General features: G+C 39.3%; 1 protein-coding gene and 1 long non-coding RNA gene across 4 annotated transcripts in view; one reads left to right on the top strand and one right to left on the bottom strand.

The window, feature by feature from the left end:
• LOC124296964 (uncharacterized) overlaps positions 1-14,135 on the bottom strand; it is a 181,690-nt gene that overhangs the window by 101,701 nt on the left and 65,854 nt on the right. The gene's annotated exons all lie outside the window — the stretch shown is intronic.
• The window catches only part of LOC124296951 (unconventional myosin-XVIIIa), an 84,560-nt gene that overhangs the window by 30,815 nt on the left and 39,610 nt on the right, over positions 1-14,135 (top strand). For 2 of the 3 annotated variants that reach the window (XM_046747430.1, XM_046747431.1), the window contains 6 exons: positions 10,152-10,340; positions 11,026-11,202; positions 11,381-11,581; positions 11,926-12,078; positions 12,830-13,407; positions 13,486-13,668. In XM_046747430.1, the coding sequence (XP_046603386.1) occupies positions 10,152-10,340; positions 11,026-11,202; positions 11,381-11,581; positions 11,926-12,078; positions 12,830-13,407; positions 13,486-13,668 (1,481 nt within the window). Of the gene's footprint in view, positions 1-10,151; positions 10,341-10,587; positions 10,709-11,025; positions 11,203-11,380; positions 11,582-11,925; positions 12,079-12,829; positions 13,408-13,485; positions 13,669-14,135 lie in introns of those variants that run through there. The other variant, XM_046747434.1, reaches the window with a different exon arrangement.

Below are 14,135 nucleotides of genomic sequence, written 5' to 3'. Positions count from 1 at the left end.
TTAATTTGCATTGCCAAATTTTTTCTCTATTAGTCTTCAAACAGATTTATTCCTATGCTTGCAGGTATTATGTATGGATTTAAAAAAATCCCAACAGCTGTTGAGATTTTCTTAACCGTATCTTGAAATGTTTGAAATTTTATTCAGCTCTTTGGAAACTTTGTAAATTTTTTCATTGTTTTACAGTTTCTAAATATTTTTTCATTAATACGTTTTCCTCAGACGATTCTCGTTAATACGAACAAGAATTTTTAGTGCTGTTCATAATTCTTAGACGCTATATCATCTGCGGTTATATGTTGAGCAACGTATAATAACTCAGTTTGTACATTTTCTGTTTCAGGTAAGGATTTCGCCTCTTTAAGCAAGACATTGAAAAAATTCACACGTGAGTAAGTTCCATCGGTTATTCGCTTACCTTTAACTGTTGGCACTGCGTCGATATTAAGATCGGAAAAAAGCGAAGTCATTCGAAGGTGAAGAAAATCCGTCGCGTCTCTGCGAGTATGTAAAAACATGTTTCTTGATCGCGTGATTCGCTTATATTAAGCAGGGAATATAATTCATCTCGCTAATTGCTGTGCGAGCTCAATTGAGAAATAGGTGAGGTTTGATTAATCGAACTAATTCAGAAAGCGCTATTTGATTTCACTGATTACGAATACCCAGCTTGTTTTATGGCTCTTCTTGTCAAGATAAAGTATAGAAACGTATTTTTTAATTCATATCACGGACCGCAGAGTTATGACACGTACGTTTAAACTACGTTCCGTATCCCAAAATGCCTTTTTTCCTCTCTCTTGTGTCAATATTATTTAATATTAAATTATTTCTGTCAGGCCCGTCGTTTTCTCAGTCAGCCTTGTTCAAAATTCGTGTAATTCTTAACCACAGCAGCTCAGTTAGTCGAAATAAACGCTTCGGTCGTCATGATGATTCCTGTTTTGGGCAGTTTGACCAGATTCCTTAATGGCTTTTTGGAAACGGGTTTTATTTTTAACGAATGCAGATATTTCGGATAGCGGCGTATGAGCGAAGACGATCGGTGGCAAAAATATCTTGAGACGATTTAAGCCCAGAAATTATCGCTTCTGGCTGCGAGATTCACGTATTACGTGATTATTTATCGGTGCAGTTAAAAAAATTTTTAAATCTTAAAGTGAGGAGAGTTATAGTTATTTGCCACCTTTCGCAGCTGGTTAATCTGCAAACGGCGTCACTGTGTTTTTTAAATGCAACATAATTCAGCTCTGGATAAAATCCTTTCAACTATTCGTATGCAAACAGTCGCTGAGTAATTCTAATCCTGTTCCGAGATTTCTGATTCAAATATTGGAAATACCGTTTTGCGAAACTATCATAGGCCTGAACCCAAGGCCTACCGATCAGTTTATCAGATAAGGGAAATTCCGCATCACGTAGCATTTGCAAATCTTGCGTTAGTTGTATTCATTGCATTATATCCCCGTCCGTGATGTATCGAATGATAATTTCAAATTGCATTCCGTGTAATTACAAGCGGCTTGATGAATGTTAATGGTAAAACGCATATCCACGGATGTCTTGACAATCTCTATGCATCGATTTATTTATTCAATCACCGTCAACCCGAGAGGGGATATGCATCGATTCGTACGCAGATTTGCCCATTCGCGGTCTATTTTTTTTTTATCAAATCAAATATCACCTCGGGGTGAGGAATGGCTGCTGTTGCGCGTATAGGTATAGCGGTACGTTGTAGGAACTCAATCGGGTCGGTTTGATTAATTAATAATCACCGACGTCGACAGTGACGTATTTACATATACAAATAAGAGACGCAGCTATAATCTCAGCCCAGCTTGCAGAAGGCAGAAAAGCAGGTTGCTGCTACTGCCCGAACCGTAAGATAATAAATTTCACATTATAGTTCAAGTTAGCTCAGAGACGCCAGCAGCCAAGCTCAAACGTTTAGAGAAATCACAGGGCCGGCGGTAGGACATATTTAGTTGACTTTTGTCAATTTTTGAACAGCTGTTGGGAAAGTTTTCAGGATTTTTTTCATAACTTGATGCAAAGAAAATTGGAAAAATTATCCTGGAAAACCAGGAAATCTTGGGGGATTTGATTTTGTACGAAAAAATCAGGGAATTTGTTAGAGAATTTGAGAAAGTAATTATTGTTATTTTTTTTTGGAAATTATGTAATTATGATTCTTTCAATTTTTGATTAATGCTAATAATTTAAACTTATAAGATGATAATTATCATCGCTCGAAACTTTCCTTTGTGAGGTTTTTTCATTTCGCTCGATTATTGGTATTTATCGATTATACAGAGATAATAACGATGGTATTATTAACGATATTAATAATTATACTTAAAACAAAAATTTTATATTTACAACTATGATAGTCTGTTTTTTTATTACTTTTATAAAATACAGAAACAGTATTTTAGAATGCGGTATTTCGATATGTTTAAAGTTTCAACAATACACGAATATGATCACTGCCATATTAATTTATTCATAACGTCAATAATACTGTATTCTCGAATAGCTACTCAGGTTTTGTTCACTCTTCGGTAATGCAGCCTCGAATTGCAGTATTATCAAAGAATTTAGCTTTCGATCAACCTTGCTCGATACGAGCTTTAGTCGCGCATATTCCAAAGAAAGAAATCAGAAAAAGCATAATTTCGGTCGGAAAAGAAGATAAAAGTCTGAAAATATTCAAACCCAAACCGAGTAGCCATCCTGTTTAAGGATTTGCAGCATGACGGCTGTTATTTTTTAACCGAATAATATAAAATCCGGTTTTGAACCTACACGTGCAAAACTTCAGTTATTCACGGTTTGCAATTCAAAGTGTTAGATACACAATTGAAATTTGCATAAGCTGCGGATCGATATAAGATAGGTGGAAATGAAAAGACGGTGAATGAACAAACATCGTTTATATTCTGGTAACAAATGTGTCTACAAAGGTACGTCAGTTCATCAAGCAGAAAAAATCAGGCACCTGCCTATGAATCTATAAAGTCAAAAGACGAGAGCTCGTCATGTTTCGAATCAGAGACACCACAAGTTTCCTTGCAGTTACGATCGTAAACCGGAATGGTTTCAGTCAAGGCCGTGTATAGGGAGATCTTGTCAGCTCCGTTAATACCTATCGTGTGGCAATCGAAAGGTCTTTGCTTCTGTCACATCTCACAGCTGGATTCACGAGGCGGTTCGTGGTTGTATGGGAATTTCAGGTGTCAGTGACAGAATCCGTCTCGATACGATCGGCGTAGTACGAATATGGTAATGATTTAAGCACGCGTCCACGTCGGCCTGGATTTGCGGGGCAACCAAAACCTTAAAGTATGAATATAATCAAAGATGCTATTCGGATCGACGAGCTTCGCACGAATTATCGCTGCCGGTTAATATCGAGTACAACTGGATTTACCTTTTTATTTCCACACTCCTTTCAAGTCACAATATTGAATTATTCACATTTGAATAATAACCATCTAACAACCTCTTACCTGCAGCCGCGACTGATCGGTTAGAAGTAGGCGCAGTTTTCTACTTCGAAACACGTAGGAGGAATTCTTGCGATAATAGTCAAGGCTTTTCTCTACGTTACTGAAGTATTAAATCCCCCGGGATATCGTGATATTATCGCAAAGTCTACGAGATCGAATCCCTTATCCGGTTGTCTGCACCAAATACGACGTCCTCGGATTTACTGACAATGGATCTAATTTTCCAGGGTGCAAGCCCCACACTCGGAAAACTTATATTCCGGTCACGAAAAAAATCAAAGAATATCACTTTTCTTAAATTGAAATTACAAACGATTTTTTTCGACGACAACCTTACTTCTTTTACAGAGAAGAAAATTTTTCCTCAAACTGATTTTTTTTTTGTACATCATGGCAGTGGATGACCACCTCCGATCCAAGTGTCGTTTCCTATTCATTGTAGTTTTTTTATCGATATAATTGCGTCGCTCGGATCGCGTTTATGCTTCTAACCGAACTGCATTTACAACTCTCCTCGTTATCCTTACTTGAAGGTAAGAATTTCTTTTCAATTTGAATTCAATATAAACCGAATGTAGAAGTAATAAGCTGAACGGGTTAGGATTTAGAAACTTACTAGAACTAGGAAAATGTGTGGGAAAAACTGTGTTTTAGTTCCTGGAGAATCTGGAAATGTCATGGAACTTTTTTCCCAAAAATTTTTGGCCAATTCTTGGTTGATTCTCATACTCTGTCTGTCCGCCACTAGAGTTCCGGTTCATCAGTTGCAGGCGAAATTTATTTTCAACCAGACACCGGCTTCGGATTCTACATTTAAACAAGGTGTTGTTGTAGTGTTAGCATTTGCATTAATAGAGTCTTTACGTTATACGAGTATATTAGATATTCTTCCTCCCTGTGTCTGCATTATCTCCGTCCAAAAGACACGAGATTTAATCTGAATACCGGCAAAGAGATATTGTAATTTGTCGTCTACCATTTGTCCAACTCTCCGATATTCGATCCTTCAGCAGCTGCACGCATATGGCTTTCCGCCAGGTACTAGAATCCGCATCATTTCCGTATGTTCAAGGCTTTTTTTAATCCGACCAACTTCAACCTACTACGCCTGACGTATGTATATTCTTATCTCAGTCCGCGAGTAAAAAAAAAACGGTCACATAATATGCGTATTTCGCTTTGAACTCCTCTCGGTGTAATTATTGTTTTCTTCATCCTTTCCCCGCTTCTCACAGGAGATCGTGTTTCTTCACATGCGTCACGCGGTGCAATCTTCCATTTGTATCGGTTCGACCGAGGCCCTCTCATTTCTACTTCGAATTTGCAGTATTGGAGAATGGTATCAGGCAGGAAATTGTAACGTTATTGCATTGATGCATCTCTAAAAAAACAATCGTTATTTTACAATCTTAAACTTACCTGAAATTTAGCAAACCGTTAATACTCCGTCAAGAAACTCAGAACTTCGAAATTCAACTGCTTCAGTTATTCTAAAGGTGCGAAATAGTATTTTTTTGTTTCAACGTTGCGATACGGTAACGTTACTAACTTCAGCCTTGTAGAGTGGTGAGGTTTTTCTCACTTTTCGTGACATAGCATCTCGTTTCAAGAGCTTATATGTATATTTTTCTCAAACAGCGCAGATGTACCGTGCAAAATGAAATATCTTAGAGCCGCCCGATGTCAATTGGCGCAATCAAAATTATCTGTTTTATTGGGAGATTGAAATTGCAACGCGACACTACCGGGCAATCCGCAAACTAATAGTAATGGCCGCTCTGTGTATACAGCTGTCAACGCGTACTGAATGTGTTTACATGCGTCTACACCACACGTGACGAATTAATCACTTTAATCACTGATGTTTGCTTATTAACAATATACTAATTCTTATCATACTCCCATATATAAACACAACAGTCGTATTGACATTGTACAACTAGCGCCACTCTGTCCACGGTGGTTGTTTTCATTACCAATACATTGTAAGAAAAGTGTGGTTCTGGACTTCCATTCTCTAATTTGAATCTAACACTTCCCCTCGTGTCAATTCGACACTATCTGATGTTGAATTTCTCAATCGATCACAACAATTGTTCAACAGTGTTCAAAACTGATGAGTTTTGGTCAATTATGACACCATCATTTACTTTAAAGCATTTTCAACTTTTATTATCTTTACGCACGAATATGATAACTGTCGAGTTGCATTCGCGCCCCCTGTTATTTCGATTTATACGACACTTGTTGGGGATACCAAAGAGACGTACGCGAATTGGCCAATAGCGCCAAATACGGATGTGCAAACAGCCGAGCAAGGTTGCCAAATCGTTGTCTTTGCGTCATAGTAGAGGTGGAGTTCCTTTGGTGCCCTGAATATGGTCAAAATGTAGGTACATTTTTTGATTCCGTACAGCGCGTATGGAGAGATTGCCAATGCTGCAGCCATTGTTTTGCATAACTGACAGTGCCGACGGTCGTAAAACATGAAAACCACGCACCCATCGTACGCAGCATCGAATTTTGTTACGTACACGGCGTATGCATACGTTGTTTTGTTGGTTCACGACCTATATAACGTCACATGCTCAGACAATCAATTTGACGATGTGATGGAGTATCTTCTTCATTATGAAAGACCCGTTTGTACCAGCCAAGTTGGATTCGTGAACACATAATGGCACCCTTTTTTAAGAGTCTCGAAGTTAAATGTACCTACATCGGCACCAATGGAAAGCGATGATGATGATAAAGAACGTTCCTTAGTTCGGTTTGATGAACCGATTTTACATAGTTCTTTACAACAAATGAGATTGAGCCATCAATTTGTACGTAACAACTGTAGTAAATCTCATCTAGTATATCAAATTACTAGGTGAACCTGTCACTCCAGTAGTACCCAAGTCGCAATGATGTAGTCATTATTCAGTTGCTGCTGTCAATCAATTTCCCAAAGAGATTCGTTGGGGACAATCAGTCGGTATTAAATTCAATATCCCGTGTGATGATCCATATTAACGTGATGCCTGAATCCTTAGCGAACGAAAATCCGCTGGATACTTCTTCAAAAGTTTACCTTTCGCTTATTCGGCAGTTATATGTACGTGTTTTTTCTCTTTGTGGTCGTGTTGAATGGTTCGAGTTAATTTCATATGTAACCGTACTGTCTTTTCACGCCTTGTACAATATTCAAGATTGTAAATTTCGTAAGAAGCATTCGCGGTGCGGCTGACAAACTGCACCTCGAAGTGGTACATGCAAAACCACAGACTACATTGCACTACTTTGGAAAAGAAAACCAGCCGCATAATATGCAAGCCTGTTCCAATTACCTCGCGGTGTGCGTGAATAGCTAAATGAATGTACGTGTGATTGCACACTCTTGAGTCATTAATGCTGTGTAGAAAGGGAAACTTGAGTATAACACCCGGTCTACGCGCGTGACTTCGTGGAAATCTAAAAGAAGCTGTTATAGTACCAGAGTCGCTTCTTAACTGTTTACAACACCCCGGAATCGAGGGATGCGCATGTTCAGTATCCAGTTTTAACCACACGCATTGAAAAAGAAGGTGAAAAACGAGAGAAGCGCCAAGTCAAACAATAAACACAACTGTTCGTCTTAACGTGGAAGTCGATCGTTTCAGCTTCTCGTGGTGGTACTACGAGAGATCACCGTGGTTGAAAGGAGATATCTGTATGAGATAGCAATGAAACCATCGAGTATGCTTAAAGTTAAATACACCGTGAACTTTTGACCCCAGCAGGTTGCCACCATTTACGGCATGTCAAAGGGGAGTGAAGCTCAATAACGGGAACGATTCATTAAATTATCTACACTTCGGCTTGTTAGTCGGATTAATTGGTGGGATAACTTCGATCATTGCCCCCCAAGACCTTTCCTGGTCCGCGATGCGAGTATAGCAAGCTGCGGTCATCCTATAATCGTACCTTATAGAAAGTAGAAAGAGAACCGGGTTCAAATAATATCTGGTTTTCGATTTGTGATGATCCCCGTTTCGATCCAACGGCAAGAGAACATATCTTACGCGGTTTGAGAAATCCGAGAATTTTTAAGCTAATGGAGTCGCCCACTTAAGATGAACCAATCTAGCTGCATTCTTATCTAGTATTGCCTGATAATCTACAGCTCGTGACAGGTTTAGAAAGTTTTTGGTGTTCCGGTGCATTGCAATTCGACCATAAAATCATCTTTAATATAGTAAAACCTCGATTATACGAATCAATTGGAACCGGGTCTAGTTCAGATTAGCGGAAATTCGGATAATGGAAAAGTAATATTAGACAAAACTATACCGCATGATAAATAATATTAGAAACATAAAGCACATATTTTTACGTCAATTTTACAAACATAATGTGTTCCTTTAACCCACGTTACATCGTTCTCATTACTTTTGCTTCTGAAATTGCTCAAAATATCTTTTATTTTAACGTAAGATTCTAAATGAACCATCTCTGATTTTTTTTTATTTTAACAACCGGTTTATTTATTCCAATATTTCGGCTCTTGGTTCCGATAACAGAGGGTTCGGATAACGGAGGTTTGGATAATCGAAGTTTTACTGCATAAAAGACCGGAAAATACATTCCTAGCTCTCAATAACAATACAACTATAATAGAGGTAAAAAAAAAAAAAAACACGTTGTTTATTGCCCTGATTTTTTCCGTGAATTTTTGGTGTTTGAAACCGTAGAATTTACTAATTAAATCATGATTATATTAGATTGGCTCTAGTTTTTATGTTATTATAGCATTGTAAGGGGTGGGGGGTTCTAACATTTTGCAAACAAAGACGGAAGGTAGATGCTAACGCTTTCACCAGGATTTGAGAGTGATGGAGGAACGATATCAGGGTCGGTGGGATTGTCACATGATGGCAGGTTACTGCTGGACTCTACAAAGGCATAGTTCCCATAAACCTTATAAAGGAAAACCTTCATTAGAGAACTTTCTGAGAATTACTATATTTTCTATATTTCTTTCACTTTTGTCTGAATAAATTAAGTATAACTAAAGTCATTGATGGTATTTTTTTGATAAACTTAAGATATTTTTAAAAAGAATCGAATTTTTCATCTAAATATCGCTTTTTAGAGTAATATGTGAAAATGTCGATAAAATAAATAACAAGGGTCAGTTTTGAAAAACTACGCTTTCTTCTAGGGTCGTTGACATCAAACCTTCCTGAGACAACTCAAATATCAAGGGCAACAAAACCATTGTTGACCAGTGTAATCATTTGCTAGTAATACCAACTTCCTGTTCACACGTCTTCCCTGTTTTCAATCAATATTCTAACCACTGGAACAGACTCCTCCCTTGCCACAGCCAGATCTCAGCCAACACGTGCAACTCATATGGTCTGCATGACTTGCGGCAAAGCGAGTAGCGTTATAATTAGGGCTGCGCCGTTTTCAATGAGAATAAGGTTCACTGAGCTACATGCATCGCGCTGCCTACTCGAGATGCGCATAGTCTGAGGAAATAAACATAACCGACGTTGATGAACATATACTGGAGCAGAGCCTGGGCTGTACCACGTGTGTGTGCATACGCCTATATATAAGAGATGTCGAGTGTTTTCATGTCTATGCACGAAGAGCCACTGTTCATAGACTGAGGTTACCATCGGTCAAGTATCCCTTTGAAGTGAACCGCTCCTAAGTAGCAGGTTTCCAGGATTCCAAAAATTAACGGTACTGTTTCTGTACAAGTATTTTTCAACAACCCAGTCCTATGGCAGTGCCTTATCAGGTTTTTAAACCATGGTCAGGTAAGTCAGATCCTGTGAGATGTCAAGTCCATTCGTATGGGATTTTGGAACAGGGTCGACGTTTTTTTTTGTTTTGTACTGTAACTGTGAGACACCCCCGGATGCATACAAAGTAAATCTAGTCGTCGAAAAGTTTAGAAAAGTTGCAGGACCGTTAGAAACTTCAAGATTCGTGAGAATGATACCATTGCAACTATTTCTAATCCTAGCTGAGTCGTCTTTATGACATCGCGGGCTGATTGTATCACGCATTGTGTCGCGTGGGTATTCACTGTGACAGTAAAAGACATGACTGCTGACTTTTTTGTTACCGTAAGTCGGGCTGATGATTTCCATAAGTCACACTTTCGATGCCGGGCGCGTTCGAGGATGAGGAAGACGCAGTGTGAAGATTAACACCCATGAAACGTAGCAAATACCCAACCCACCTTGCACTCCTATGGGACACGAGCGATCGAACCAACGGCACAATCTCATACGTGAACTCGCGCGGTGATGAACTCGGTTGAAAATGCTCTTCCTTGTTGCTCTTTGTCTCTACGTTTTTTTGCATATCGTCGGTTTTGCGTTTCCCCCTAAATCTCGGAGGTATGGCAAATCCATCCGGGAATACTTCGAAAAAAGCTCCGAAAACAGTGAAATGGTACGAATGTCATTGAACAACAAAAATGATCACCTCTGTTTGCAATTTGAATGGTATCGCCTACTTGCGAAGAATAGAACAAAACGACTCTACAGTAATTTTTTTACTTCTTCACATTTTGCGATTCCCTGACTAATGAAGAACAAGTAGAATAAGTATTTATTTGTTATACTGATAAATATGTGTATTTTCATTTCACAGGCACGATCAGAGGAACATTTGGCTCAGGAACAAGCATGGCTGGCTGCGGAAAGAGTTTGGCTTCTGCACCGGAGCGGTTTTTCCGCAGCAACGAGATGCGGCATCGCGGATCCCGACACTGGAAAACTTCGCGTACGTCTTCTTCCTTCCGGCGATGAGGTCCTGGTTGACGAAGAAGATGTTGAAAAGGTGAATGGTTGGCAGCTTCGGACAATATGACTAACTTTTGTACTTCTGATTTAGTCAACACCATTGTGAATGGATTATATGATCTATTTTACCAACCTTGTCTGAGATTCGTTCCATTTCGAAGGGTTCAGATTTTACGTACAGTAAATTTATCACTGTATTCGTCGGCCGCGAAGTATCGATAATATTATTGTCCGTGTCAGTTTGCCCTCCTCAGCGTTTGAGAATCAGTCAACACAATAGTTGCCGAGTTGGGCCAAGATAGCTGTGCGACCAATTTAATTCCTCTTGACTTAATAAATTATATTTTATAAAGTTGACGACTGTTGTTAGTGTTACTGAAAATGACGTACTGGATTCGCGTCAGGGTTTGTAACGTAGACACGTTTTACGCTGGGATTGGTTCTGTAACATGTATGATAGAAAGATTGAATTAAACATCGTCGCTTCGAACAAATTAGAGTGTCTCGCTAACACAATCAGTACTTCATGCATAATTGAATTACAGTATTTCTTTTGCTTGTATTGTGCTTCGTGAGTGAGCGAACATCACGATCGATGCGTGTCACGTCTGTGCTTTATAACAATCGGATGAGTTGTTAAAAGCATGAAAAACGGAATCTAGTACTGAAAGAGTCGGTTAAATCGACTATGAAATAAAATGTATCGTTTCTATTCCCTGCAGGCAAATCCACCGCAGTTTAACAAGGCTGAAGAATTATCGCAGCTGCGATTTTTGAACGAATCATCGGTGCTGCATACCCTCAGACAAAGATACGCAAGCAATTTGATTCACACTTATGCTGGCGAGAGCATGATCGTAATCAATCCAGTCGCACCTCTGGCTATTTATTCTGAGAAGGTGAGCCTGAGTTTTAATATGATTTACTTTTTCCCGCGACCTTGGATCGCGAATGGTTTCAAAGGAATGACTTGTACTTGGAACGATAACGTCCACAGGAAACAACAGCAACAATTGTAATACGAATGACCAAACCGTGCGCTTAAATGATTTTTTACTCTTTTTCCTTACGCTGCAGGTCGTCCACATGTTCAGAGGATGCAAAAGCGAAGACATGCCTCCACACATTTACGCCATGGCGCAGTCAGCTTACAGAGGGATGTTGGCGACTCGAAGAGATCATTCCCTTGTCTTGCTCGGTCGTAGCGGTGCTGGAAAAACCACAAATTTCAAGCACGCCTTACACTACCTCGTCTTGGCCGCGGGAACTGTAAATAAGGTCAGAATTCATTTATCTAGCTGACAGATACACCCGTTTTATGCTCATGAATTTTGAGAGTGAATGATACGTGCGAACGGATGATTTATGCATAACCTACTAGACGAGATGTCGGTTATGGGCTACAGAGATCGTATGCTTAATCCTACTGGACAGTATATCATTTGAGTTACGGTATATTTCATCACTAGTTGATAGAAACTCGTACAATTCGGTCAGAATATCCGATGCTTTTATTACTTACATTTCACTAGCGATGCTGGATTGAGAAAGGCTACTTTTAGCAATTACGGGAGTCTACGGATCAATTAGTCCCACGACTGATTTATGCAATTTCCTTTCAGATTTTGACCATTGAAAAGCTCAACGCGGTTTTCACCGTACTCGAAGCATTTGGCAACAGCAGGACTCACATGAACTCAAATGCGACAAGGTTCACTCAACTGTTCAGCTTGGATTTCGATCAGTCTGGCCAAATCGCATCCTCATCCTTACAAGTAAGTGAAGAAAATTAATGTAAATGCACATTTTCCGGTATAGAAGTGTATTATTTATTTATTTAAAGCCAGATAATACAATGTTGAATATGAGGAATATTCGATTATTATATCCTATGGAGGTGATTAAACACCTGTGTGTAGGTTGGGCGTAGAAATTTTTTTTTTACCAAAATAGATGGCTAAATAATATTTAAAAAAATTATAGTATTTCCTTATATCAATAAACCAATTTCCCAGTTTCTCTTTTATACTATTTTCCCTGAAGTTCAATGATTTCAGATCATTATAAAGTTTTTTGAACTAGACCGTCGCTGTTGTAAAACTATTCCTATGATAAATTTCTTTTTTAACAGTAGCTATCCCACATAAAGCTGCACTATGGAATAAAGCATAATAAATGGTTAACATAGTTTTTCGATCTAGCATCCTTATTAGCTTACAAAATTTATAAGTCATTCCCATCTCAGATGGCAATCTATAATTATTCCTAAATATTTACAGGATACTGTTCCATTTAGAAATATATTATTCATCTTGATTTCGATGTTATTATGGACACTAACTTTATACCTATACATCAAAAGTCACGAAAACTGTTTTATTAATGTTCAATGAGAGTGCATTACTGGCTAACCAAATTGCAACTTCTCCCAGACAAGAAGAGATTTCAATTTTGACTTCATTCCAAGTGTCTCCTGAGCATGTGTTACTATTGGTAAATTGATAACCCAAAAACAATTATTTTCAGGTTCTGCTTCTGGAAAAGTCGAGAATCGGACGTCGCGCCGACGGAGATCCGACATTTCACGCAGTGTACAGGCTTTTAGCTGGTGCGGAAGGCCCGTTGCGGAAGGAGCTTCACCTGACGAATCTCGTGGCCGAAAATAATCCGTTTATAACGCCTCTTCAAAAGCACGAAGACAAGCAACGCGCAATGGTTGAATTCAACCGGATAGTAGCCGCCTTCAAAATACTCGGAGTATCGGAGACGGAGGAAAAAGTCATATGGCTTGTCCTGGCTGGAATTTACCACTTGAGTTGTGCAGGTGCCGTTAAGACTGGAACAAGCTCTCAGAGTCGCTGGCAATTCGGGAGGGTCGAATGTGCCGAAAGGGCTGCCACCCTGCTCGGAACTTCAGTCGAGGAATTGAGCAGAATCGTATTCTCTTCCAACAGTGGTGGTGGCACGCCGAACAACTCGAGGACAACCATGAAAACACCGAGTCCTGAACATAGCAAGGACATCACGGGTCTGGAGGCCCTGGAAGGATTGCTGGTTGGGTTGTATTCCGAGGTGTTCCACTGCGTCGCCGCGCTGATCAACAGGTGAGAAATTCTTTTTCTTCGGTCGAAATGTTGTGCCTCGGAAGGAAAATCATTTGATGATCATTTATCAATTTTCAGATCGATATCAGCGCCTGTACACACTGTTTCATCACTGCTGCTCTGCGACGCGCCTGGTTTTCAAAATCCAGCGTCGTGCGGCCGTCAGACAGGAGCGACATTTGAAGACTTGTGTCATAATTATCTGCAGGAAAGACTTCAGCTCCTCTTCCATCATTCCACTCTTGTTGCTCCGAAAGACAGGTGACAGGCAATTATGAATTTGACACAGATTACCACTCTTGATGGGAGTGCTCTACTCAATTTTCTATTGATAGTGCGATAATTTCTTGTACCATGTATAACTTTATATTTAAGAGACTCTTTACGAGAGAAACAGCTGAACAGTGGGTGGTTTTTGTTGGAAAATTATAACTCGGTAACCAATTATTCAATTCGATTGGGATTTGTTGTATTCAGAAGTATGCGGATTCAGCATCATTTTTGGATTTTTTTCAATTCAGCATCAATTTTGGACGAAAAATTGCATCTCAACTTCAAGCGGTTGTTATTAGAAGCAAGAAAATGGTATAGTGAGAAAAAAAAAAAATGAACTATCCGAAGTATTGTTTTCAAATTCCGAGTGAATTGCATGACTCATTTCCGAGTCATCATGGATCCCATAAAACGTGTCTCTAAGTGAAATGGTCGACGTTGTTGCTGAGCAAGTT

Source organism: Neodiprion virginianus, chromosome 2 (assembly GCF_021901495.1).
Source record: "Neodiprion virginianus isolate iyNeoVirg1 chromosome 2, iyNeoVirg1.1, whole genome shotgun sequence".
NCBI lineage: Eukaryota > Metazoa > Arthropoda > Insecta > Hymenoptera > Diprionidae > Neodiprion > Neodiprion virginianus.
The sequence above is the reverse complement of the archived record's forward strand: the minus strand, read 5'-3'. Positions and strand labels throughout refer to the sequence as shown.